This window comes from Mustela nivalis (assembly GCF_964662115.1).
Source record: "Mustela nivalis genome assembly, chromosome: 5".
NCBI lineage: Eukaryota > Metazoa > Chordata > Mammalia > Carnivora > Mustelidae > Mustela > Mustela nivalis.
In genome coordinates, this window is record NC_139024.1 from 2,082,477 (window position 1) to 2,108,302 (window position 25,826).

The 25,826-nt window shown below is 53.6% G+C and overlaps 1 protein-coding gene across 2 annotated transcripts; it reads left to right on the forward strand.

The window, feature by feature from the left end:
- The first annotated feature begins 500 nt into the window (after positions 1-500).
- On the forward strand, positions 501-25,467 carry UNC93A (unc-93 homolog A). 2 transcript variants are annotated; one of them, XM_082730488.1, is made up of 9 exons: positions 501-971; positions 12,700-12,933; positions 16,355-16,536; positions 17,513-17,742; positions 19,292-19,417; positions 20,820-21,031; positions 22,851-22,986; positions 23,976-24,107; positions 24,749-25,467. In XM_082730488.1, exons 2-9 carry the CDS (start codon positions 12,847-12,849, stop codon positions 25,012-25,014), a joined length of 1,371 nt encoding a protein of 456 aa, XP_082586614.1. In that variant the 5' UTR covers positions 501-971; positions 12,700-12,846; the 3' UTR covers positions 25,015-25,467. The 2 variants fall into 2 exon arrangements, with proteins under 2 accessions (XP_082586614.1, XP_082586615.1); XM_082730489.1 differs by lacking the exons at positions 501-971; positions 16,355-16,536 and having other exon boundaries at positions 12,716-12,933.
- Positions 25,468-25,826: the final 359 nt, after the last annotated feature.

Sequence of the window (25,826 nt, forward strand, 5' to 3'; positions counted from 1 at the left end):
AATGCTCAGAGTTCTTCCTAACAAGGTTCTTTAGATTAATCCATTTTCCTTTAAAAACCATTACTGTTTATAGAATTAAATGCTTTTTCTAAAACCAGGGGACTAGAATACAGGTGCATCGAACAGAGGACAGATGCCCTGACTCCCACACTTCTGTCGTCCAGGGAAGGGCTTGCTGTCAGGCTGCCTGTGGACTCCCTGTGTGTGCGCGTGTGCACGTGGGTGTGTACTTGTGTGCGCGTGTGCACGTGGGTGTGTACGTGTGTGCACGTGGGCGTGTACGCGTGTGCACATGAGTGTGCACTTGTGTTCACATATGCCTGTATGTGCATGATTTTTGTTTTTTTTCACTTCTTCATGTTTTTATTAAGTATAATTGACACACAGTGTTGTCAGTTTCTGGTCTACAACAGAGCGAGCGAACACCTCTGCAGGCCACCCAGGGCCCGTCCCCCCGTGTGCACCCCGAGTCCCGTTCCTTCCCACCCCTCCCACGTCCCTCCCCCACAGTGACCGGTGTGTTCTCAGTGAAGAGTCTGCTTTTAAAATTTGTTTCTTTTTTCTTGATTTGTTGATCTGTTTTGTTTCTTAAATTCTACAAGATGATTTTTTTTTTTTTTAATTAAGATGAGCTTCTGCCGTTTTGGTGCAAAAAGTAAGACCTCAGTAGCAGCGTTTCTAAAATGTTGTCAGCTCTCTCCCCGGCCGCCTCTCCACATCTCGCCGGCAAGCCTCTCGCAGAGAAAGTCAAGTAGCTCCCAGATGAGCAGCCGCCCGGGGCTGGTCATCTGCAAACAGGTTGTACCACTTGCCGAAGCGAAGGAGGCATTGTGTGAATGATTTCCCAACGCTCTGAGAATTCAGTCATTCTCCTCGCCACCAAAAGCCAAGCAGGAACATGTCGGCGTCCTCCGAGACCTAGGAGGACATGTGCCACGGTACCGACGGGAACTCAGGAGGCGCAGAACCAGGTAAAGCGCTCGCTGCTGTCCGGTCCGGGCGGACGTCACGCAGGCTTCATGGGTGTCTGTGTGTCGTGGGATCAAAGGCCCACAGTTGTCTTTGGAGGTTCACCAATGTCATTTACAGCCCTGCTGCTCTGCCTCTGTAGACCGGATAAGGGACTGAGAACTAACCAGAACATTCCGGCGTCATCGCCACTTTGCCCTCATCGGAGGAACGTGGGCAAGCGTGTGTTTGGTGCGTGGCTGTCCCTGTGGCGGGTCCCGGTTTCTCAGCCGCTCCTAGGGCTCATGGGACCTGTTCAAGCAGAGGGACACGGGCTTTGGTCTGCTGGGCTCACAAGATGCGGGGCTGAAACGTTCCCTGTCTGTGGGGCGCAGACTGGCCAGGCTGAGCACCCAGGAGCTGGGTCGCTGCCCGAGTGGCGGGCTCTGTCACCGTCGTGGAGGTGTGGGGCGCCGGCCAACGGCCTCTCCCTCCCGTCCGGTCTATCACATCACCTGCTGGCTTTTGGTGATGTGGCAGTGTGTACCCCACCTGCACTGGTGTGATTTCTCGACCCGCTTCATGGTTTACTCCCTGTCTCCTTCAGTGGTGGGAAACCTCAGTAGGAACAGGAGCTCTTGCTGACCATCGGGGCAATGGCCTCAGCACCCAGAGCCGTCTCTGGCCCAGGGCAGGCCCGGACAAGTAGCCTGACTGCAGCGGAAGGCGGCTGGGCTGTGCAGGCCACCGGAGGGCGAGGGACTGTGCACTTGGAAAAGCAAAGGAGTGTGTGAGCACGCGTGTGTGTTAGGCAGGGAACCTCTGTCGTGCCCCCATATATGCGCGTATGGGGTGAGGACTGTCCCCTCTCCAACTCCTTCATGTTGCCACGTAGGCTGGGCACACGACGGGCACCCAAGGGCTCAGCGAAGCCTGCCCGGCTCTGTGTCTCTGGGACAAAATGAGGGGATGTGGCCTTTGCTGAGGCTGTGGCTGGGGGCGGGAGGGGGGGACTCCTAAAGCCCTGCTGAGGATGTGGGCTGTGGGCGGGCGCCTCCGGTGGCCCAGCTGGACACGCACGAGGGACCCGGGGGTGGGAAGACTCTGCTCTCTTGGATAAGGATGGGAAGGAGCTGAACAGGCCTTCTCTGTGGGGAGGACAGGATCCGGAAGGACCCCCTCCCGGCCCCCAGGAGGCTGCGGCCAGCTGGGTCCTCACACCCCCCACCCTCTCCCGCCGGCCAGCCGGCCAGCCTGCCTTCAGCGGCTTTGAAGACTTGCTCGGAGACGAACCGAATGTTTTTGAGGCCAGAGTGGGGAGGGTATAAATTGGTCTTACTTTAAAAAAGAAAAAAAGTACCAAATACATTTATTTCCGAAGTGTAAGAATTGCACACGTAAGCGATAGTTGGCTCCTTTCTCACCAGTGCGTTGCTCGTCTTTGATAGCAGAAAGTATGATTAATGAGTAGGACAAATATGAATTTGTTCCGTGCAAACGTATCAGGTCTAAATGTCAAGAAAATTGATGTTAATTTGCTTATATAAGTAACTTCTTCAAAAGAGCAAAGCGCTGATGAGACTTCCAGGAGCGGAGAGCTTCTCCGCAGGAGATCACGGACGGGAAATGAGGCCCCGCAGGACTCACACCCCTGAGGGGTCGGTGAGCTCAGGGTCGGCAAAGCGGTAACATCAAGTGGCTGGTAAAATCTGCCGCCCTCAACCCCCGAGAGTTTCTAGAACCTTCGTTCTCAGCCGGGTGCCAGACGGGGACTTTCACTGAATACCCAGTAAGGGATCATGAGGGATCAAGAAGATCCACAAACCATTTTTGTTCCTCCCGGTGAAGAGGTGTGCGTGTGAATTGTAGGGAATTAAGTGATTATTGGTGTTTTGAGCTGTTTACACCTAAGTCTTCAGCCATCCGAGGCGCTCTCCAGCACAGGGTCCACAGCACCCGTTATGGGCTGCTAATAATGCTGACACTGGCTGACCGGTCAGAACAGCTCTTGGGTTTCTGGAATCCCTCACTCTCGTCCCCGTCCCAACCACGTAGCTGCAGGAATGTATGAATTAGCGGAGGCCGGGGCCGTCTGATTATGAGGCATCAGCTGAATCAGCTTGTCCTCGTCACAGGAGCTCAGGCACGGTCCCAGGGGACATCTCCTAAGACATAGTTTGGGAGAGTCCCATCACTAGAGTGGCAACAGAGGTTGTCCCTGACTTTGCTCCCTCTCGCAAGAACCACAGCCAATACCTGGTAGAGAAAGAACACCCTGAGAGGATTCTAGAACACCGGCGTGAGGCTGAAGCACCAGCCGCACCTCAGAGACCAGGACGGATTGCGTGTGCCGGGGAAGGGAAGCCACCACACGGCCACGGGGCCACACGGCCACACGGCCACATGGCACCACACTGCCCCTCCCCCAGGCCAGCAAAGCCCCATGCCGAGAGGTCTCCCCGAGCCTCTGGTTCATCCACTGGGAAAAGGGAACCTGGGGTAACAACGAGGCTCCCCAGCATTGTGGGTCCTTTTGTGGGATACCCGAATCTGCTTTCACATGGTGGGGATTATGGGGGGAAAGTGCAGGGCTTGACCACTGGGACCGTGACTGTGAAGGAGAAGTGGGGGAGGGGCTTGCCACAGCAGCCCTGGGACCTCGGCAGACCAAGTTCATATCTGTAGTGCTCAAGTAGTAATCCCCACAAGAGGTTTTGTTCACCAGCAAAACCAGGCCCGGGGTCCAGTCTGACTGGGGAACTTAGTGGGCCACAGACCTGCCTGACTTGGCTCCTCAGACAAGGAGTTCCTCCGGCCCTAGAGCCCAGCTTGCCCGCGCCCAGGCAAGGTGCTGAGCCACAGCCCTGTGGAGAGAGCTTCCAGCCCCGTTTGAGCGGAAGGGCTGGCAGCGAATCCCGGAAGCTGTGTGGCCTGGCATGTTCCAGCCAAGAGCCAGGCGGGCTGAGCCGATGCCACCCAGAGCAATGCCAGTTCCAAGCAGGGACGCTTCTTCTGCTTCACACAAGCAGGGAGATGAACATGTGCCCAAGTCCCAGGGGCGCTCCCGGCCCCTCCCAGCTGGAGAGCTTGCTTGGGAAATTGAGAGGAGCTTTTCCCCCTCCTTTCCAGGCACAGGGGCTGAGACATAGCCTCACCTGGGGTGCAGAGTGTCTTCTAGCCCAGCTGGCCAGAGGGCTTGGTGACAGCTCCTGGCAGCTGTGTGACCCAGCAGTGCTAGAGTGGAGAGAAGGGCAGGCACAGCTGACAGTTTTGACAGTTTGCAGAGAAAAGCTAGTGGCCCTGTTCTTCCAGGGAACTGGGCTATGGGTTGGCCTGAGTTAAGACAAGAAAAAAAGAACTTTACCAGCTTTAGAGCCGCTTCCCCTGCTGTTCCTGGCCGTCCCTGTCCATCTAACTCACAGCCCAGATCATCACTGAACATAGCCCTCAGCCTGTAAACAACCTAATCGAAGCACATGGGAAGCTGCATAGCCCATGCAGTAGTGCTACATACAGGGGCACCTGAACAGAGAGCCCAGACTGACTTCCCCCTCTGCAGAGCAAAAGCAGGGGCCTCCCCTGACTAGGGACTTCGGCTTATTTCAGACCCCCAAACCATGAGCTATACAGGCTCTGGTAATGCTGTCTTGCCGAGGCAGGGAAACTAATTCATAGTCCTATGTAGTACTGAATGTAGTACCCAGTCCTGACCATCTAGGAAACCTGACCAGCAAATCCAGCCAATGGCTCCAGCTGTGGAGCCCATCCTACATCCTCACCTGGGGAGGGAACCAAACCAGCAGTCCTAATCAACTGTTCTCAGCCAATGGCACAATCCAAATTCCCATCCACAGTGCTAGAAAAGATGCCTTGCCAAAAATAGACCATAATATCAGGGCCCATCTGCCCAAGGACATGACCATCAGACACACACAGAAACACAAACAGATCTGACTGGTGAAGAGCTGTCATGCCAAAGCCAAACTGTAACATGTAAAAGAGGAGATGCACAGATACCAATGAAGTGAACAAAGGGTCACAAAAAACCAGGTACATATGACACTACCAAAGGCAACTAATAAAGCTCCAGTAACTGACCCTGAAGAAATGAAGATCTATGCACTGTCAGATAGAGAACTGAGAAGAATCATCTTCAGGAAGTTGAGTGGTATATACGAAAACAGACAACAGGGCACCTGGGTGGCTTGGTTGGTTAAGCCTCTCAGGTCATTAGACCAGAGTCCCAGATTGAATCCCGAATTGGGCTTCCAGCTCCACATGGAGTCTGCTTCTCCCTCTGACCTTCTCCCCTCACATGCTCTCTCTCTCTGTCTCTCAAATAAATAAAATCTTTTTAAAAAATTTTAAAAAACCCGACAACTAAACAAAATTGTGAAAACAATGCATGAACAAAACAAGTTCAGCAAGGAATAGCAACCATCAAAACAAGCGAACAAATGAAATCCAGGAGTCACAGAAATACAATAACTGAACTGATGAATTCAGTAGCATGTTTTAAAAGTAGAATCAACCATGGAGAATAAAGAATCAGTAACCTGGAAGACAGGATGTTAGAAATTATTCAGTCAGAGGAGCAAAAAGAAAAAAGAATGTAAGAGTGAAGAAAGACTATGGGAATTACAGAACACAATGAAAAGAAACAATATTCACATTATGGAAGTTAAAAAAGGACAAGAGAAAGATAAAGGAACAGAAAGCATATTTAAGGTAATACTGTCTGAGAACTTCCCACACCTAGGGAGAGAAAAGGACATCCAGATCCATGAGGTCCAAAGGACCCCAAATATGTTGAACCCAATGAGGGCTATACTGAGACACACTGTAACTAAATTATCAACAGTCAAAGATAATAATAATAATAGTAGCTTTAAGAGCAGCAAAAGAAAAGATAGAAATAACATACAAAGGAAATCCCATGAGACTAGAAATGGATTTCTCAACAGAAACTTTTCTGGCCAGGAGAAAATGGAATGACATACACAAAATATTGAAATAACTGTCAACCAAGAATTCTACACCCAGTGAAGCCATCCTTTAGAAACGAAGGAGGAATAAAAACTTCAGTAAACAAACAAAAGCAAAAGGAGTTCATTACCACTAGTCCTGCCTTACAAGAAATGTTAAAGGGATTCTCTGAGTGAAGGAAAGGAATGTTTATTAACATCAATTAACAACAATCAAACCTCACTGGCAATGGTAAATATATAGCCATGGTTAGATTCTGCAATATGGTAATAGTGTGCATAATTCACTTGCAACTATAGTTTAAAAGTAATAAAAAGGAAGTATTAAAAATAACTACAATAGTCTTTTATTAATTATACAATATAAAAATGTAAATTACAATAGCAATAAGCTAAAATGTGAAGGGGAGGAGAAGTAAAAGTGTAAAGTTTATGAATTTTATTGGAGTTGAGTTATTTTCAGTTTAAAATAAGATATTTCCAATTTAAAATATTTTATGTCAGCTTATGATGACCACAGGGGTAAATCCTATAGTAACTGTACAAAAGAACATGATAAAGAAGTCAAAGCAGACTGATGCCAAAAGACATGAAAATACATGAAAAAGACAGCAGGATAAGAAAGAACAACCAATCTATAAAACAACCAGAAAACAACAACAACAAAAATGGCAATAGTAAATTCTTACTTATCAGTCATTACTTTAAACATAAAGGGATTGAATTCTCCAATTAAAAGACATAGAATGGCTGGGTGGATTGAAAAAAAAAAAAAAACAGAAGATCTAACAATATATCATCTAGAAGAGATTTACTGTAGCCTTAAAGACACACATAGACAGTGAAAGGATGGAAAATCATGTTTCAAGCAAACGACAACAACAACAAAAAGAGGGGTGGCTACACCTACACTGGACAAAACAGACTTTAAACTAAAAACGGTAAAAAAAAAAAAAAAGGGAGACAAAGAAGATTATTAAATGGTGATAAAAGGGCCAGTACATTAAAAATGATATAACAATTGTAATAATTTCTGCACTCAACGTTCGAGTGCCTAAATACATAGAGCAAAAACTAACAGAGCTAAAAGAAGAAATCAACAGGAATACAATAATAGTGGGGGACTTCAATACACTATTCTCAACAATGGAGAGATCATGCAGAGAATCAATATGGGAACAATGGATTTGAACAACATTATAGACCAAATGGTCCTAATAGACAGGTGCAGAGCATTCTATCCAACAACAGAATACATTCTTCTCAGGTGTCCATGGATCATTTTCTAGGATAAACTATAAGTTAGACCATAAAAGAACTCTTAGCAAATTCTAAAGAGTTGAAATTATATCAAGTATCTTCTCTGACTACAATGTTATGAACCCAGAAATCAATAACAAAAGGAAAACTGGGAAATTTATGAACACGTGAAAATTGTACAATCAATGGATCAAAGAAGAAATTAAAGGAAAAACACAAAAGTTCTTTGAGACAAACAAAATTGGAAACACAGCATATCAGAACTTGTGGGATGTGGGAAAAACAATTCTAAGAGGGAAGTTCATTGCAATAGATGCCTATATTAAGAAGCAAGAAAGATCCCAAATAAGTAACCAAATTTTATGCTTTAAGGCACAAACTGAACACTAAGTTAGAAGAAAGGAAATAATAAAGATTAGAGCAGAAATAAATGAAAAAGAGAATAGAAAAAACAGTAGAAAAGATTAACCAAAGTAAGACTTGGTTCTTTGAAATGATAAAGTTTATAAACCCTTATCTAACCAAATTAAAAAGAAAAAGGATGTAGATCAACTAAATTATAAATGGAAAAGGAGACATTACAAGGGATACTACAGAAATTCAAAGGGTCATAAGAGGCTGTGAAAAGCAACTATATGTCCACAAACTGGAAATCCTAATAAAAATGGAAAACTTTTTAGAAATCTATAAATTACTAAGACTGAATATGGAAGAAATTAAAAAGTATGAACAGACAAATTCTAGTAAGGGGACTGGCTCAATAAAAAAAAAAAAAAAAAAAAATCTCCCCATACAGAAAAGCCCAAGACCAGATGGCTTTATCAGTGAATTTTACCAAAATTCAAAGAAGAATTAATACAAATTCTTCCCAAGCTCTTCTGAAAAGTCAAGGAGGGGGGCCATCCTCAAACCCATTTTATGAGGTCAGCATTATCTTGATACCAAATTCAAAAAAGAACGCTACCAAATGAACAAACAAAACAAACAAACGAAAAACTGTGTATAGATTTAAGGCCAATATCCCTGATGAATCATCAATGCAAAAATTTTCCACAAAATACTAACAAACCAAATTCAGCCGCACATTAAAAGGACCATTCACCATGAACAAATAGGATTTACCATTTGGAATATGAGGATGGAGAGTTTGACATATATAAATGAATCATTATGATACAGCACATTAATAGAATGAAAGAAAAGAATTATAATCATTTCAATAGAAGCAGAAGAAGCATCTGACAAAATTCAACATTTATTCTCAATAAAAGCTCTTAACAAATTAGGCATAGAAAATACATATCTCAACATAATAAAGGCCATATATGATGAGCCCATAACTAATATGCTCAGTGGTGAAAGGTTGAAAATTTTCCTCCATGACCAGGAAGAAGAGAATGGTGCACACCTCACTGCTTCCATTCAGCAATGTACTAGAAGTCCTAGCCAAAGCAATCAGGCAAGAAAAAGAAATAAAAGGTCAGAATTAAAAAGGAAGAAGTAAAATTTTCTCTATTTTCAAATGGCATTATCTTATATCCAGAAAATCCTAAAGGTTCAACCAAGAAATCATTAGGCCTGATCAATGAATTCAGTGAAGTTTCAGGATACAAGATCAATATATGAAAATAAGTGGCATTTCTATACACCAACAAGTTCTCAGAGAAGAAAATAATTGAAATTGACCCCACTTACAATACCATCAAAAACAATAAAATGTTTAGGAATAAGTTTAAGGAGGTGAAAGATCTGTACTCTGAAAACTACAAGACATTGATGAAAGACATCAAAGAAGACACAATTAAATGGAAAAGTGTCCCATGTTCATGGATTGGAAGAGCTAATATTGTATAAATGTCAGTACTACTATAAGCTGTGTATAGATTTAAAGGCAATCCCTGTCAAGATTCCAAAGGCATTTTTTACAGAAATAGGGAAAAAATCTCTTAAAATGTATATGGAACCACAAAAGACACCCAAAAGCCAAAGAAATCCTAAGAATGAAGCAAAAAGCATCACACTTCCTCATTTCATGCTATACTGTAAAACAGTAGTCATCAAAAGAGTATGGTACCAGCATAAAATCCAGAGTAGACCAATGGAACAGAAGTGAGAGTCCAGAAATAAACCCAAGCATTATAAAGTTAATTAATGTTTGATAAGGGAGCCAAGAATACTCAATGGAGAGAAGACAGTCTTTTCAAAATACAGTGCTAGGATACTTGGATATTCACATGTAAAAGAATGAAACTGGGCCCATATATATTCTACACAAAAATGAACTCAAAATCAATTAAAGACTTAAATATAAGACCTGCCACCATGAAACTCCTAGAAGAAAACACGGTAATAAAGCTGCTTGACATGAGTCTTGGCGGTGATGTCTGGGTGTGACGCCTATAGCACAAGCAACAAAATCAAAAGTAAATGAGCAGAACTAACATCAAACTAAAAAGCTCTGTACAGAAAAAAAAAATCAACAAACTGAAAAGAGAACCTATAGAAGGGGAAATATATTTGCAAACCATAATCTGATAAGGGATTAATATCCAATATATACAAAGAAGGCATACAAATCAATAGCAAAAACAAACAAAGCAAAAACAAAAAAGAATTTTAAAATGGGCAAAGGACCTGAATAGCCATTTCTCCAAAGAAGACACACCAAAAGCCAATAGATACACGGAGAAAATGAACAATATCTGGAATCATCATGAGATATCACCTTACACCTCTTAGAATGGTCACCATCGAAAAAGACAAGAGATAGTGAAAGCTGGTAAGTATGCCAAGAAAAGGATCCCCATGCACTGTTGGTAGGAATGTAAATCGGTGCAGCCGCTGTGAAACACTGCATGCAGGTTCCTCAGAAAGTTAAAAATAGAACTACAGTATGATCTGGCAACCTCACTTCTGGGTGTGTATCCAAAGAAAACGAAAACACCAACTCAAAAATACAGCGCGCCCCCATGTTCACAGCAGCACTCCTTACCACAGCCAAGACATGGAAACGACCTAAGTGGCCGTTAATGAATGAATGGACAGGTAATCCGTGCAGGGAGATACAAGGGAACATTTTTCAGCTGTAAAAAACATGAACTTGTGACAACACGGTGGACTCCGAAGGCATTATGGTTAGTGAAATAAGGCACAGGAAGACACAGACTGTATGATCTCTCGCACATGCAGAATCTTAAAAAATAAATTAAAAAACTTAAAAACCAAACTCATAGGGAAAAAAAGGGGACTTATGGTTACCAGAGACAGAGGGTGATGGGAAAATGGAGGAAGGTGCTCAAAAGGCACAAACTTGTGGTTTCAAGATTAGTGATTCCTAGAGACAGGAGGTAGAGCGTGACCGGTACCGCTGACGCTGCTGTGTGCGTGTCTGGGAAACACAGGGAAGTTTTTAAATCCTTAGAATTCATCACAAGAAAATTTTTTTTTCTCTTTCCTTTCTTTCCTTTTTACTGTATCTATATGAGAAGGTGGTCGGTAGCCAACCCACTGGGCTAATTATTTTACAATGGAGGTAGATCAGACCACCATCCTGCACACCTCAAACTTACACGGGGGTGTATGGGAATGATTTCCCATTAAAACGGGGCGGGGGAGTGTTTTGTTCTGCTAGAGAGTGAGGGCAGACTGTAGGATACGGTTCATTTAGAAAGTCACTACGCTGAGGGATAAAAGGGAAGACGTGGGAGGGAAAGTGAGAGCAGAAATGATGGAAGCAGGAATTCCCACGTGAACTCCTGACGCCAGCAAGACAGCTAGAGGGACAGGGACGGACGTGGCTCGCAAAGACAGGAGGACAGAGAAGCTTCACGGCGTAAGCACGGAGCTAGAACGGTAGCTCCCGGAGCTGCCCCCCGGAGTCCGTGAGCAAGTCCCAGAAGGTGGTTCTGGCGTGTTTGAACCGTAGGCAACGGAAGCAACCTCCGCTGCGTCTGCGAAGATCAGTGCAAGTCACTGGGAGGAGTTACAGGCCAGAACTGAGTGAGCGAGACCGTTGCTGAAAACAAGACACAAGCCAGCGTGCGTTAGTCAGTAAGACTGGGGTGAAAAAGTGCGTGTTGTGCTAGGTATTCAATTTCTTTAAAAACTGTCCCGAGTGGTATTTTCTCTGGAAGCGAAAATGTCATCCCAGCCCATTAACGCTTCCGGGTGATGACGACGCGCTACGGCCACTCCGGGGCTCTCACAGTTACCAGCTTCCTGACCGTTTGTGACTCTCCTTTTCCAAGAGGAAAGTGGGTCTGGGAAGCGGAGTGATCCCCGTGAGACTCGGGCAGAGAAGTGACAGGGCTGGGATCTGGACCCACAGGTCCTGTCTGTTTCCATGTGAGCGTCTTTTACTGGATGAGGCTCCCTGCACGCCTGTGTCGAGCGTGGCAATCCACGTCTTGTCTGCGTAGAACCCTTTTCCTACAAGAGTTATTTTCACAAGAGTAAATGGCGCTGCTAGGGGCCCGTCATGCTCTCCGAATGGAACGGCATGCTCGCGTGCACGGTGTTGCCAGGGACCTACCTGTGTCAGGTCAGCCGATACCGTAAGGCTTTTCTTACCGACCCAAACTAAATAAAAATGGCTGATTTCACAGCACTCAGTCTACAAACATCAAGTTCACGAACAACTGAATGAACTAACAGCTGAATGGACAATTGGATGAAAAATGATTTTGCTTCTTAGCTGTGAGATACGGGTTACGTTGTTTGAAATCAGCTGGGGGCTGCCCAGTACGGCAGACACGGGGACAGGTCGCTATTTAAATTTAAATTAATTAAAATTAAGTGCAGCCATGAGTTCAGCCCCTCAGTTGCACTAGCCACGTTTCAAGGGCTCAGTGGCCCCATGAAGCCTGTGGCTGCCCTGGACAGTGCCGGAAGTTCTCCTGGCCAGCATGCCTCTCTTCCAAAACCCCAAATCTGTGACCTGTTCAGAAGCTCAGCTCCCCGCCTGGTCACGTCTGGGAGTCCCAGTGACAGCCGCCACAGCTTGCCCTTGGGACAACATAAAAGGACGCATGTAAGGTCCTTCGCACACTGTAAGGCTCTATGCTCAGGAGGTGTTGTGCTCTTGTTCCTTTAACTCTGGCAGTGCGGTAAAATCATGTAGAGTCTGACACAGCCGGACTGGGGCCCTCGGGTCTCACGGTCACCTTAAGTCTTTCTCAGAACCGAGCCGTGTATCTCGAAGCCCGCATTCATACTTTGTTCTTTACAACGGAAACACATCCATATTCTGCGCTGCGGATGATTTCTTTTAATGCGGAGGTACCGTCACACACACAAACACACACACACACACACACACACGACAGTCGTTCTGTTACTGTAAGGACTCGATTGAGAAATTAGGAGGGGGGACTGCAGGTGCGCACGGGCAGTGAACGTCCTAATCTCCCGCCCTGCTAGGAAGCGGTTACTGCAGAGATGACACGTGACCGACACCCCCCGCGGCGCTCCCCGGCCTCTGCGGTAACTAAGTCCATTGACTCACCAGGACCTCGCTGACCTGCACGCCTCGCGCAGAGGACAGAGAGAGGAAGCGGGACGTCTGGGTACAGACGGCGTCCCCGCGCCCGGCCGGCGGCTTTCAGGGACGACGCGTGTGCGTGCCCACGGATGGTTGACACCGTGAATCCGCACGATGGAGAGAAGCCTGAGGAATGTCCTCGTGGTGTCGTTTGGGTTTCTGCTTCTCTTCACAGCCTACGGCGGCCTGCAGAGCCTGCAGGTAAGCACACTTGCGAGCACACTTGCGAGCACACTTGCGAGCGAGCGTCTGTCTCTTGGCCTCCAAGAAGCCCCACGGCCGCGGAGGACGGGAACCGAGCATTTCTCCTTCACCCCTCGCTCCCACACCCTCTCCGGCGGCCGTTCCCGGGTGCAGGCGAGCACGGCCCCCTCCCCCACCCCGGCCGGGCCGCAGGGCGGGGAGTGTGAGCTCGACCCTTGGACGGGGGTGTGGGTCTTGGGTGAGTGATGAGATAAGACATTCTTTGCCTTTGGATCGTTCAAGGGAGAGACGCAGGATGAGTCTTTGCGAATTCTCCGGTTTCACGACTTTGGCTTTGTGGCCGGGGTAGTAACGGGAATTTTTCAGGTTTCACTAAACTCTAGGTTCTAAGCCTGGTTAGGCAATATGGTGAATTTGGACAAAGTCTGGACAAATCGGTCTCTGTAAGTCTGTCCCCCACAGCACTCTTTCCCCCTCGGGCCTCTCTAACGGCTGCGGCGGGGCCGTGTGCGCCGGAGTAGTTTTGCTGTGCGTTTCCCCAGATGGGTGTTCTGTTTTGTCTTGTGTTTTGAAGTGTAGTTGGCGTAGTGGCCGCGGTGCAGGGAGAGTGGATGGCCCCGCCCCTCGCACACCCAAGTCCTCCCCGGTCTGCCCGTGATCACGGTCAGCGCTGAGGAGGCCCCCTCTTCCTGGGAAGAGCAGAGATGTTAGGGGACCAGACCCCCAGCTCTGGCGTGGGGCAGTCCGCCCTGCCCACCTCTCTGCCTTCTGTCTAGCCCTAACCCACCCTATTTCCTCGCGTGCTAATCTTGAATACGTGACCACGGTTTAAGGGGGACCATTGTCTCCACCAGTCTGGAGTGGCCTACACAAAAGAATGAGATGACACGGACAGACGTGACCTTAGGTATGGCTGTGTCCCCACGATGCTGGAGGTTCCTGCCTGTCCCTGTCATTTCCTTCGGCTCTCATCGGGTCAGTTTCATTCTCGGGCCCCCGGGGGTGGCACGGACGGTCCCAGGCATCCCCAGGGCCCCAGCCCCACGCCGAATTCCCGCCGGGACGCAGGCACACACCCACACAGCCTCCCGTGCAGCAGCTGTGGCCTCTCCCTCCTGTGCCTAATGGTCACCTGCAAGTCACTGGGCTCTCCCCTTGGATGTCACCCCCTTCACCCCTTTCCTTGCTCCCTGGGACTGAACTCTGGGAGGGGCACACCTGTGGGTTCCCCCGATGCTGTGGCAGGCCCCGCAGTATGCCCGTGAGTCCACGACGCCGGCAGGACGGTCACTGCTCCACGACCTTGTCCCCCTGACTGAGACAGTGCTCCACACACAGGAGGCCGTCAATGGCTAACCCAGGGCATGAAGTCAGCGCTGCATCTCATCTCCAGCTTGCCTCCTACCCCAGGCTCTCCGTGGCCTGAAGATCCGACCCCGCTCCCCAGGCCGCAGCCGGCACTCCTCCCGCCGCAGTCCGGCAGGCTTCCCGGACTCGCCTCCTCAGAGGAGCTTCACGGCTCTGGACAAAGCAGCTCAATGTTCCCTGCTGCCTCTCAGCCCAGCACGAGCCCCGGGCAGCTCCTCTCCCGCACCCCTGCCTCCCGCACCCCTCCCCATCCCCCGGGACCTGCTCACCCTCCCCATCCCATACAGTCTTCACGCCTTCTCGACGGTCTTCCTGCTGCCCTGGGCTAGCGCCCCTTGCAGGACCCGATTGCAACGGTCCGTTGGCTGGTGTCCCTGACCCCCGTCAGCTCCTGTCCACCGTGCACTCCTGGGAGCGCGGGGCTGTGTAATTCCCTTTGGTTTCACTAGAGCAGGGCACGAGCCTCTCCTGGCAAGTGCTTAAGGATGTATTTGCTGAGTGACTTGAGTGAAAGTCCTGCTTGCATATGCGAGTGGGTCTTGCCTAATGCAGATCTCACAGGCACACACTCCTCCCACAGTATTCCGGATTATTCCGCACGCCCTGCTCTGCGGACACAGGGATCTCAACACCGGCATTCACGTAGAAAAGAAGGTTGCTTTTAAAATTTGATTCCTACTTTGGCTACTGAAATCTGTCTTCCTTTTCAGTGGTTTGCAGTCAGATTTGACTGTTTGTGACCGAGATACCTTTGCTGATTGCAGCAGCACAGTGTGTGGACGAGAAATCCCAGGGCACAGAAAGGCTGAGCGCTTCTTTCCCACGAGCGTCTGGGGAGCCGAGCTCAGTGGCACTGGATTTCCTACGTTTGTGTTAAGGAAGCAAAAGGCTCAGGCTGAGCCCGCTCCCCTCCTCCGCAAGCAGGAATGACCCCCACTTCAGAGCAGAGCACTCAATTTCTATCTTCCAGCCAGATTTCAGAATTTTCGTGGCACTCGCTGTGGTTACGCTCAGTTTCAGTTAATCCACAAATACTGTCATGTGCCTGCTTCGAGCAAGGCACCGGGAGAGACCCAGAAAGAGCAGAACATCAGGGACCATTGTCAGCGGGGGTGGCATCGCGGGTCCCCAGGTGGTGTGGGCTAGAGGTCAGGTGACATTCCGGCGCAGGACCAAAGCGGAGGTCTCTGCGGATGGCACTAGCCAGGGGCCCTTGGAGACCCTTGATCTGCCCTTGAAGAACAGGAGCCCTTTGGAAAGTGAGAACGAGGAAGGTCCCAGCACGCTGAGGGTCGGCAGGAAAGGAAGAGAGAATCTCAGAGTGGTGGGTGCTGTGCCGAGTCAGAGCTCAGCCCAAGGGTGCGGGGCCACAGTGGACGGAATGACAGTGAGGGAGTGCCGGTGGCTGCACCTGCCCAGTGCAGGGTCCCTTGTCACAGGACATCGTCATGTCGGGGGTAGGGGGTGGCGTGGCAGCCAGGAAGGAATGTGAAGAGTCTGCACGGTCAAGTACCCGCTTCCTGACCGTCGGTCGAGCCACGCACATGAGTCTACAAGGAGACAATGTCCCCTTCCTTCTCTCTTCCATGGGGAAAATAGCCCCCATTTCTCAGCCCTAAAGGGGAGGAGTGCAAAGCTGTCCTACAGATAAAGCCGCTTCCTGACCGTCGGTCGAGCCACGCACATGAGTCTACAAGGAGACAATGTCCCCTTCCTTCTCTCTTCCATGGGGAAAATAGCCCCCATTTCTCAGCCCTAAAGGGGAGGAGTGCAAAGCTGTCCTACAGATAAAGCAGATGTCACAGAAGGCGTGAGGCCGTCTGCCCCACCACACCCCCAGCTGCGGCCTGCGCTTCCCCTCCCCAGTCTCTAGCAGCAGCTCACGCTCTGCTGGGACCGTGCTGCTCCCCCCGCGCCGGACCGGTCAGCGGGGAGGGGGTCGCCGGCCAGGGAAAGCCTGTGCTGGTGGTCTCAGGAACCCAGTGCTGACCTAGAGCGCTCTCCCTTCGGCCGCCGGCCCCTCTGACCAGGGCGGTTTTGCCCCCCACAGAGCAGCCTGTACAGCGAGGAAGGCCTGGGCGTGACGGCGCTCAGCTCGCTCTACGGCGGCGTGCTCCTGTCCTCCACGTGCCTCCCGCCACTCCTGATTAAGAAGTTTGGCTGCAAGTGGACCATCGTCCTCTCCATGTGCTGCTACGTGGCCTTCTCCCTGGGCAACTTCTACGCCAGCTGGTACAGCCGCACGCCTCCCACACGCCTCCCGCCCGGCTTCGGGGTCAGGCTTCAGGGTCAGCGGCTCGAGAGCCCTCCGCGGGCACCTGCCCGAGGATGCCCGTTGCCTCCCCTGTAACATGAGCGCCACTTCCTGACCTTCCTCTCTGCTTCTGGACAGGAGAACGTGGAGGCTTTTTCCCATTTCTCTCCCTTCGAGGTGTCTCTGTCCCTTGGGTCGGGCCCATCTCCGCCCCCCAGTTCCCAGCCCTGACCTCCCCTCAGATCTGTTGTGGGCCTGGCGCTCCCCTCCCTGCCCGGGCACTTCTGTGTCCCCAGCGATGAGAGCTGAACCCTGGCGTTCAGGGTGAATTTCAGGGGATTTAGCAGAATGTGACCGGTGGACCCAAACCATACCCTCCCCGCATGACAGAAAGTGGACGCAGCAGGGCTGGAGCTGGGGCAGGGGCCCGGCCTGGGCTCCGCCTACTCCCTGACGGAGGGGGTCCTCCGGGACCAAGCTCTACGAGCACTGGCCCCACGCGCTAATTCCCAAGAACACACCCGTCAAGCATCTCTTCGGAGAGATGGCCACTATCATCTAGGACAGGATGATGCCAGGGACCTCAGTCTTCTCTCTCATCCTGCCGTACAGGTTCCATAGGAGCCTTCAGTGAAGAGGGTAAACCAGCCAATCAGCCAGTCAGGGATTCAAAAAATCAGTCGTTTTCGACAGTAGCTGTGAGAGACTCCGCCTTACTTGTAATCCAGCTCATGGTAGTTGCTTTCGAACGCAAGGAAGTTCCCTGGCAGTGAATTTCTCTCTTGCAAATGAACCCGAACCAGAAAGAGCAGTGGGTCTGGTCATTTCTCTGCGGGCGAAGGATGGGGAACCCACTGATCTGGCTAATCCACAAGCACGACGAAGCTGAGTGAGGACGAGGAAGGGGTCTCCTTCTCCACAGAGGCAGGGACGCTGTCTGCTTTTATCTCACAGGTACACCTTGATCCCCACCTCCATAGTCCTGGGTCTCGGCGCAGCCCCGCTGTGGTCCGCCCAGTGCACGTACCTCACCATCATGGGGAACACGCAAGCAGAGAAGGTGGGGAAAGTCGGCCGAGACGTGGTGAACCAGTATTTCGGCATCTTCTTTCTCATATTCCAGTCGTCCGGCGTGTGGGGCAACCTGATCTCATCCCTGGTGTTTGGCCAGACGCCCACGCAAGGTAAAAGGTCACGGGGCTCAGTGATGCCCCCCGAGCACCCCCCATCCCGCTCACACGCGTCTTTATTCCACGACAAGGGCAGGTGCACCACCCGACATGGGGCTCGACCCCTGGGCCCCAGCCTCTCCTGTGCCCAGCTCTTCTCCAGGGCGGTCTACGCCGCTCTGGGGGTCGGTCTTGTCCACAGGTTCTCCAGCCTTGCTGGCCCTGCCCTCCCAGAGGCAGGGGAACGCTTGCAGAACAGTGCCCCGGGGAAACGGAGGCCACTGCCACTGGAACTTGGGTTCACAGAGTCACCACCGTCCTTTCGGACCGAGAACAGGCTCAACTGATTTACTGTCCCACTAAACGGCTCGACTGTCCAGTGTCTCAATGTCCCACTAAGACCAGTTGTCCCTTGACTGGTTCAGCATTTGACGGCTGATGACTTAACTCACGTCTTTACCTGACCTTGGCCAGACAGGACTATAACGTGTGTATTTGTGTAATATCCGCACCCATTGAGGTCTGAGGATTTAAACCAAGGGCCAAGGAAATAAATCTCCCCAATTCTCACCGGCAAACCTAATTCATGGGCCGGGGTGAGGGTCAGTCCTGACTCCTGACTCTTACCGGGACTGCGCCTCTCTCTCCGGCCTAGTCCTCCCGGGACTGCGCTGTCCCCTATAAAGTCCCACCTTCGCAAAACTCCAAAATCCTCCTCCTGTTTCTCATGTGGTGTCATCAGTTGCTAAGTGCGTCGGAAGAAGGGAGCCCTCGGGTGGATGGAGACCCGTCTTTACTCATTATTGCTGACCTTGACAGACCCTGACAGGGCCGTCAGTCTCTAACAGACGACGGGTGCAAAATGGAGTGAACGTCTTTACTTTTAAAGACACCAGACAAGCGAGCTTCATTCCCCAAGAGGTCTCTGGACCCGGACTCCGAGGAGTGAGGCATCCCCAGCGCCCCCGAGGCTTCTCAGCCTCCCCGCTGCGCCGGCTCAGTCTCCGTGCTGCAGATCTCAGCAGCCAGGTTCTGTGTGAGGAGATTTCTGCTACGACAAACGTTCTGTCTTGCATGGCGTCTCCCCGCTCTCTCCAGAGACCCTGATGGGGTCAGAGACGCGCGGAAGGTGCACGTTTTGTTCTTCTAGCAGATAGGGAACCTAACACTCAGAAGAGGCGGGCATCGACCTGCCCAAGGTCATGGAATGGCCACTGATGAATCTCAGGCCCAGCATTTCCGTCCAACACCTGCTCTCACGTCGGTGTTCCTACTCCTCCTTGGTTAGGTTGGAAACGTTGAGCATTTTCATTATGTGCAGAAAGTCACACAAGCAGGCAGCCTTTACGGCACATGTGTGTCTGTAAAATCACGCACACAGATGCGTGCCCAGAAGCAAGCGTGTTTGGAGGTACGTGGTCAGACAAGCCCCTGACTTTGGCCTATCGTGACTCTCAGCTACAGGGTGTCCGGGCTCCTGTTAGCTCTGTGCTTCCTTACTGGGACCCCTTGTCCTATCGGTTCCCTGTGTTCTCATGTCACCTTTTTGCTTCCGACGGCACAGAGGCCATCCCCGAGGAGCAGCTGCTGTCCTGTGGGGCCAGTGACTGCCTGATGGCCACGGCGTCCACCAACAGCACGCAGCGTCCCTCGCAGACCCTCATCTACACGCTGCTCGGCATCTACACAGGTATGTGCTCACCGCGGGCGGTGTCCCTGCGGAAAAAGAGTGTCTTCCCAAAGTACAAATATTCCTGCAAAACGAGTTCCGCTGGGTCGTCCGGTGTTCTTCAGATGGAGTCAAAGACACCGGAACGGGGCGGTCGTACAGTTCCCTACCACGATAGGATCATTTTTCTTTTGCAAAGTTCAGTACAGTAGCCAGTAGCCATAGGTGTTTATCTGTGGTTTTGTTAACCAAGTTAGAAACCTTGTTCCAAAGTCACAGGGACGAGGACGGCAGCTCTCGAGGACCAGCCTCGGCCCCGGGAACGCGTGCTCTGCACCCCCGGCCCCTGTGCGACGTTCCCCTCCTCGGTGCGCCTCCACCGGCTCTGCCGGGCTTGGGAGCGCCCGGCCGGCGCATCGTGGCCGGACACACGGTCCCACCAGGCCGGTGAGAAGCAGCAAACAGAAAAAAATACTTCAGGTCCCTTTAGAGGGGACGGGTCTAAGCTATTGGACTGGAAATCATGGCTGAAACCCGTTCCGAAGGGTTTTCACCGCCTTTCAGAGAAACGGGGAAGGCATCGGCTCTGGGAAGGACCCTCGGCTCCCGGAGCACCGAGTGTCATTGGTGTTGCGCGAGAGGAGAAACCGGGACAGGCGACGCTGTCACAAAGCCAGGAAGGACCGAGGAGGCTTCCGGGGAAAGAGGGGAAAAGGAGGAAGCACTCGCCCTCGACCGACATAACACCGGGTGCGCCGTGCAGAGAGAGGGGCCGCCAGGCCTGTGGGATTCGGTGGGCGCAGGTGTCCCTCCGGGGCGGACAGTTGTCAGCCCATTCACGTGGCTCAGAACGCACCCCGGTGAGAGGGAAAGCCCCCGTCCCTCCTCCTCGCTGCTCCCCCCACAGACCACCCCCGTGGCCGGTAGTTCCTGGACACGAGTGGCATTGTGACCTCCCCGTCAGGCCCCTCCTCTCTGAACGCAGCGGCCCGGCACGGGGCTCTCGCCCAGCTGCCCCCCGCGCAGACTCCCCACCGCAGCGGGTAAACGCGGCGCCGCCTCTCGCCGGCACGTATGCGGCACCCCCGGCGCTCGGGTCGCTAGTTCCCCTGCCGAGGCTTGTGGGGGACCGTCATACTCGGCAAACAATAGCCGCGGAGGACCCGCGGTCCCGAGAGGGGGGGACTACTGCCCGTCGCTGGGAGCCACCTGCGGGGGAGGAGGCGGGAACCGCGGCGGTGAGGGCCGCAGAGGACCCCGGCCTCGCGGGGTGTGCGGCGCAGGCCAGAGGCCCAGCTCAGGCTTGGCAGCTTCCTTTCCCTTAAACCGGGATCTGAACCCAGTGCCCCAAAGGAGAGAGAAGGAGTGGCTGGGCGACGCCGGCTCCTCGAGCACCCAGACCCGCCCTCTGTCTCCCCTCCAGGCAGCGGCGTCCTGGCCGTCCTGCTCGTAGCCGTGTTTCTCGAACCCATCAAGGACGCTCAGCAGAAAGACGATGGACAGAAGAAATTACCTTTCTGGTTCACCCTGCTGTCGACCTTCAGGCTCCTTCGAGACAAGCGCCTTCGTCTGCTGGTGCTGCTGCCGGTGTACAGCGGGTTCGAGCAAGCCTTCCTCGCAGGCGACTACACCAGGGTACGCAAGAGCCGGTCAGGACGCGCACCTCAGCACCCACGTGTCTCGGGGTCCCCTGCCCGTGGGCTGAGTGGGGGGCGCGGCCTCTGGGGCCGGAGAGCAGGTTCAGGGGTCAGGAGCTCAGCGTCCAGTCTCTTCCCGGTCTCCCCAGAGCTTGGCCTTGACTCCGGGGCCTGGCTCTCACTGGAGATGTGTCTTCAGGGCAAGGGCCCACGCGCTCCGGGAGCCGTCACGTGGAACGTGTCCTGTGCCAGGCCGTCCTGCCTGCTGTGTGCGCAGGGAAGGCCTCTTCGGGGGCAAGCCAGCAGAGACACCTGTCCCCGGGGCTCCCCACCCGTGTGGTGTCCTGTCCTGAAGACGGTCATGGGGTGCCGTGGGAGGGATGCGTCAGCGGGGGTAGTACTGAGCAGAGACGCCTTCTCCGGAAAGTGCCGGCTGGGGGCCGGGGAGCCGAGGGGCCGAGAGCCGGGAGCAAGGCCGCTCCTTGAGGGCCGCCCTTCCTTGACCAGAAAACCTCTCTTGCTCCCTGCCCTCCTCAGCTCGCCCCCACGTAGACGAGCCGATGTGCCAAGCTAGCCAGATGCCCAGTTAAATCCGAATTTCCGGTGAACCTCAGCTCTTTCAGGACACGTACACTCTGCAGGATGCGTGCATCCTGGGTTCTCTCTGGCACCCCCTGCTCCAGGGACAGTCTTGATGGAGAGTCTTGGAGTTCCAAAGACTGAGGACAAAAATGACAAAACAGCCCTTTGGCACTTGGCCACGGCCCTCCCGTGGGCCTTGCTGTTGGCCACGCGGCATGTGACTCGGCCACGGCCCCACCGTCCCAAAGCGGCAGAGCTTCTGTCCAGCCCGCTCGCTTGTGCGCCTGTCCTGATTCTGCCTGGGGACGATGGGGGCAGGCGCTGTCCCGGGTCCAGGCTGGGGTCGCTCAGTACCCCCCGTCCGGGGCAGGAGCGCTCCCGTCCTCGCGTCTGCAGAGCCCTTTCGTTCCTTCACATCCGCTGCTTTTCTATCGGGATTTTTTTTTTTTTAAGATTTTATTTATTTACTTGACAGAGAGAGATCACAAGTAGGCAGAGAGGCAGGCAGAGAGAGGAGGAAGCAGGCTCCCCGCCGAGCAGAGAGCCCGATGCGGGACTCGATCCCAGGACCCTGAGATCATGACCTGAGCCGAAGGCAGCAGCTTAACCACTGAGCCACCCAGGCGCCCTTCTATCGGGATTTTATTTGCGGAGCAGTTTCCGGGTCCAGCACGGTGGACAGAAGGAGCCGAGGGCCCCACCAGTCCCAGACAGGCCTAGCCTCCCCACTAACAGTGTCCTGCCCCAGAGGGGACATTTGTTCCCACCCGTGAACCTGCCATGATGCGTCTTCACCGCCCATGTCAGGGGGCACTCCTGGTGCTTGTGTTTCCTGGGTATGGACACGTGCGTAAGGACACACGTCCACCATCCTGGTGTCACACGGGGAGGCTCTGCTGCCCCAAGAGTCCTCTCTGCTCCCCTGTTCATCCTGCCCAGCGCTGTCAGCCCGCAGTGAGCGGAGCAGGAGCTGCCCAGATCCTCACGCAGCTCACAGGACCTCCGTGACACACGGCGAAGGACGTGTGGGGACGACCGGGTGCAGGGCCCGTCCTCGCTCCTTCCCACCGGTTTGTCCTCCCCTGGCCGTCTCGAGGCCTAGACAAAGGTCTGGGCCAACCCAGCACGGCCGCCGTCCCACGGCAGAACACGTGCCGGTGCCACCCGCATCCCTGACCCACACCTGCCACCGCACCGCACGCGGCCACGTGACGTGCCCCGTGCTTCCCCCGCAGTCCTACACCACCTGCGCCCTCGGGATCCAGTTCGTCGGGTACGTGATGATCTGCTTCTCGGCCACCAACGCACTGTGCTCCCTGCTGTACGGAAGGCTCTCCCAGCACACGGGCAGGATCGCGCTCTACGCGCTGGGTAGGCGGACCCGTGGCCCCTCGCGGGCGGGAGCGGCAGCAGACGGGCGGGCGGAAGGGCACGCGCGGCTCGGCGAGGGGTGCGGGCTGAGCGTGCGCGGCCCTGCGGGAGGCTTCCCGTCCTCGCTGTCAGGACAAAACTGCGCCCATACGCACCTCACCCTCTGGTCTCTTGGGAAGGGAAGATTCACAGCATGGTGGATAACCAGGGCACTGACGAGACCACGACCAGGCCACCCAGTCCAGGTCTCACGTGGCTGTGGCGGGGACACAGCAAGGAGGCCACAAGCACTAGTCGGCGCCCACCAGGGGCCACGTCATCCGACTAGGTTTCTCCGTTTCATCCTTCTGGTCGCCCTGGGGAGGGGACACTGCCCACTTTACAGATGAGGGAACTCGGGAACAGAGCAGGTAGTGAGCTGCCCCGGAGCACACAGCCACGGCGAACACGGCAGGCGTCTCCCTTTGACCCGTCGTCCTAGACGCCCCAGTGTCCACAGGAATCACGAGGCCAGAACTCACGACACGGGTGTCAAGTCAGGAGGAACGAGCCTGGGGGGCTCCGCCCACCTCTCCGCTCACATCCGCACCTGCTGGGGAGCCCAGCGCCGTCCCCCGCCCCCAGCACTCACCGCGAGTCCAGGGGTCAACAACCCCCCCCTTCTGTCACTCTGGGGTCTCCACGTCTGGAGCACAAGGAGACCCCCTGCACGGTCCAGGGGCTTGTGGCCCAGCCCCGCTGACAGGGTCGGGGCGAAGGTGGGCAGAGCGGCCCCCCCACCCAGTGGGCGGCGTCGAGGGGCTGTGAAGGGCGCTCCTGGTCTGCCGGCGCGCTCGGGTCAGCGTCCAGGGGCGGAGGGCGGTCGGGAGCGTTTCCGGGAACGTTACTCACACGTAGAAGCAAACAAGAGGCTCCTTGAGCGTGGCCTGGTCCACGCCTCCCGGGGGCTGCGCTCACTTCCGGCCGGTTTCCGCCCTCTGCGCCCGCAGGTGCGGTGACCCACCTGTCCTGCAGCGTGGCCCTCTTGCTGTGGAGACCTGACCCCCGCCAGCTGGCCGTGTTCTTCGTGTTTTCTGGGCTTTGGGGCGTGGCCGACGCCGTCTGGCAGACGCAGAACAATGGTGAGTCTCCCCCCGGGGGTCCGTACCTGGGCCAGCACGGGGGACACATGGGAAGCGGTGGACCCGCCCTCTCAGGGCCCCCCGGCGTGTTGACAGCGTCTTCTCCACGTGTCCCTGCATGGCCGTCCCTAGTGCACATCTGTGTCCTGACCCCGTCCCTAGAAGGACTACTGTGGGATGAGAGGCCTCTCTAGTGACCTCGTTCACCTAAGTCACCTCCTTCTAGGACCTGGCTCCGAACACAGTCACGTTCTGAGGGCCTGGGCTTAGGGCTGCCCGTGTGTGTCTTTGCTTTTAGACTCCAGCGAAGGGCCATGCCTCACTGAGCCAGGTCGGGCCTCTGAGGCCTCCTTGACTCTCCCGCGTGCTCACCCACCGAGGGACAGGCTGGACGGCGCTCTCCCCAGGGCTCCCCCTGCACGAGTTCTGCATTTCTCTTATGTGCCCTGGTTCTTCACGGCTAAAAACTGTCTCCAGACTTCCCTAATCTCCAACGTCACGCAATTCTGTCTTTTTGAGAAGGAGACGTTCCTGATGTTGTTGAGAGAATTGGGCAGCAGAAAAGCTGCCCCGTTTTCAGCAATAATGGGGAAAATCTTACAGGTTTCGCAGCCACGTGTTCATGCTGTGTCTCCCCACAGTGCTTTACGGCGTGCTGTTCGAGAAGGACAAGGAGGCTGCCTTTGCGAACTACCGCCTGTGGGAGGCCCTGGGCTTCACCGTCGCATTTGGGTACAGCAAGTTCCTGTGTGTCAGCACCAAGCTCTACATCCTCCTGGGCGTCCTGAGCCTGGCCATGGTGGCGTACGGGACCGTGGAGCATCTGGAGGCCCAGAGCCTGGCCAGGTCAGCTGCCGCAGAACAGAAAAAGCCAGCGAAGGAGGCGGTTATGGAGACGGCCATGTGATGGGGACGCACGCCCGCGTGCTCGGGGCTTCTAGACGATTCTTCCCAGCGGTGTCAGCGGTTTCCAGCCGTCCTGAGCACGTCACGTGCTTCTGTATGGTTTTTTTCTCTTCTGACAAGTTTGCAGCCCACCGTGTCTCCGGTGGGGATGGAGCGTGTGTGCAAAGGAATCCCTCAACGCCAGACGCAACGGAGACGTCGTCGGCCAGTGGCACCGGGCTTGGGTGGAGCCAGCAGCTCCCACCTGCTGTTGTGCCCATGGGTGCTGCTGTCCATAAGAATCGGAAGATGTGACGACAGTGCGTGTGACACTATAATCATACCCACGGGTAACCCGACGCGCAGGCAAGTCCGCAGACACCCCCAGGGTCAGTGAGCGACAAAGCCAGACGAGAGTTACTGTGCCTCAAAGTTTACAGACTATGGGTTTCTAAATAAATGTAACTACAGTACAGACGTGTCTCCCACTCACTCGGCTACTTTTGTTCTGAGCCCTGGCGGCTCGCACGCACCGCGGGCGTCGGGTCGGGGAGCTAGGTGCCGGCGGTCACCACGTGGAGGCTGACGACGCGGTAGACCTGGCCCGTGGGTGCATCTGGCGCCTGCCGTGCCCCGTCCGTTCAGAGCCCGCGTCCGCCAAGCCTGCCCCCACCCACGTGGTCTTTAACCCCCGCCACCGCTGCCTCTGCCGCCTCCTGACGCGTCTTCCTTCTCCCTGAAGCTCAGCAGGCCCGGCCCCTCTGACGGCGTCCCTGGGCTGTCCCTTCCCCGTCACCCCGTGGTGCCATCCGTCGTCCTCAGTCCCCGGAGGCG

Excerpts from the sequence above, each read along its gene's own strand:
- UNC93A (XM_082730488.1), top strand. The coding sequence starts at position 12,847 with ATGGAGAGAAGCCTGAGGAATGTCCTCGTGGTGTCGTTTGGGTTTCTG. Across the intron at positions 16,537-17,512 it reads GGCAACTTCTACGCCAGCTG|GTACACCTTGATCCCCACCT; the intron begins GTACAGCCGCAC and ends TTTATCTCACAG. Across the intron at positions 22,987-23,975 it reads GATCGCGCTCTACGCGCTGG|GTGCGGTGACCCACCTGTCC; the intron begins GTAGGCGGACCC and ends CTGCGCCCGCAG.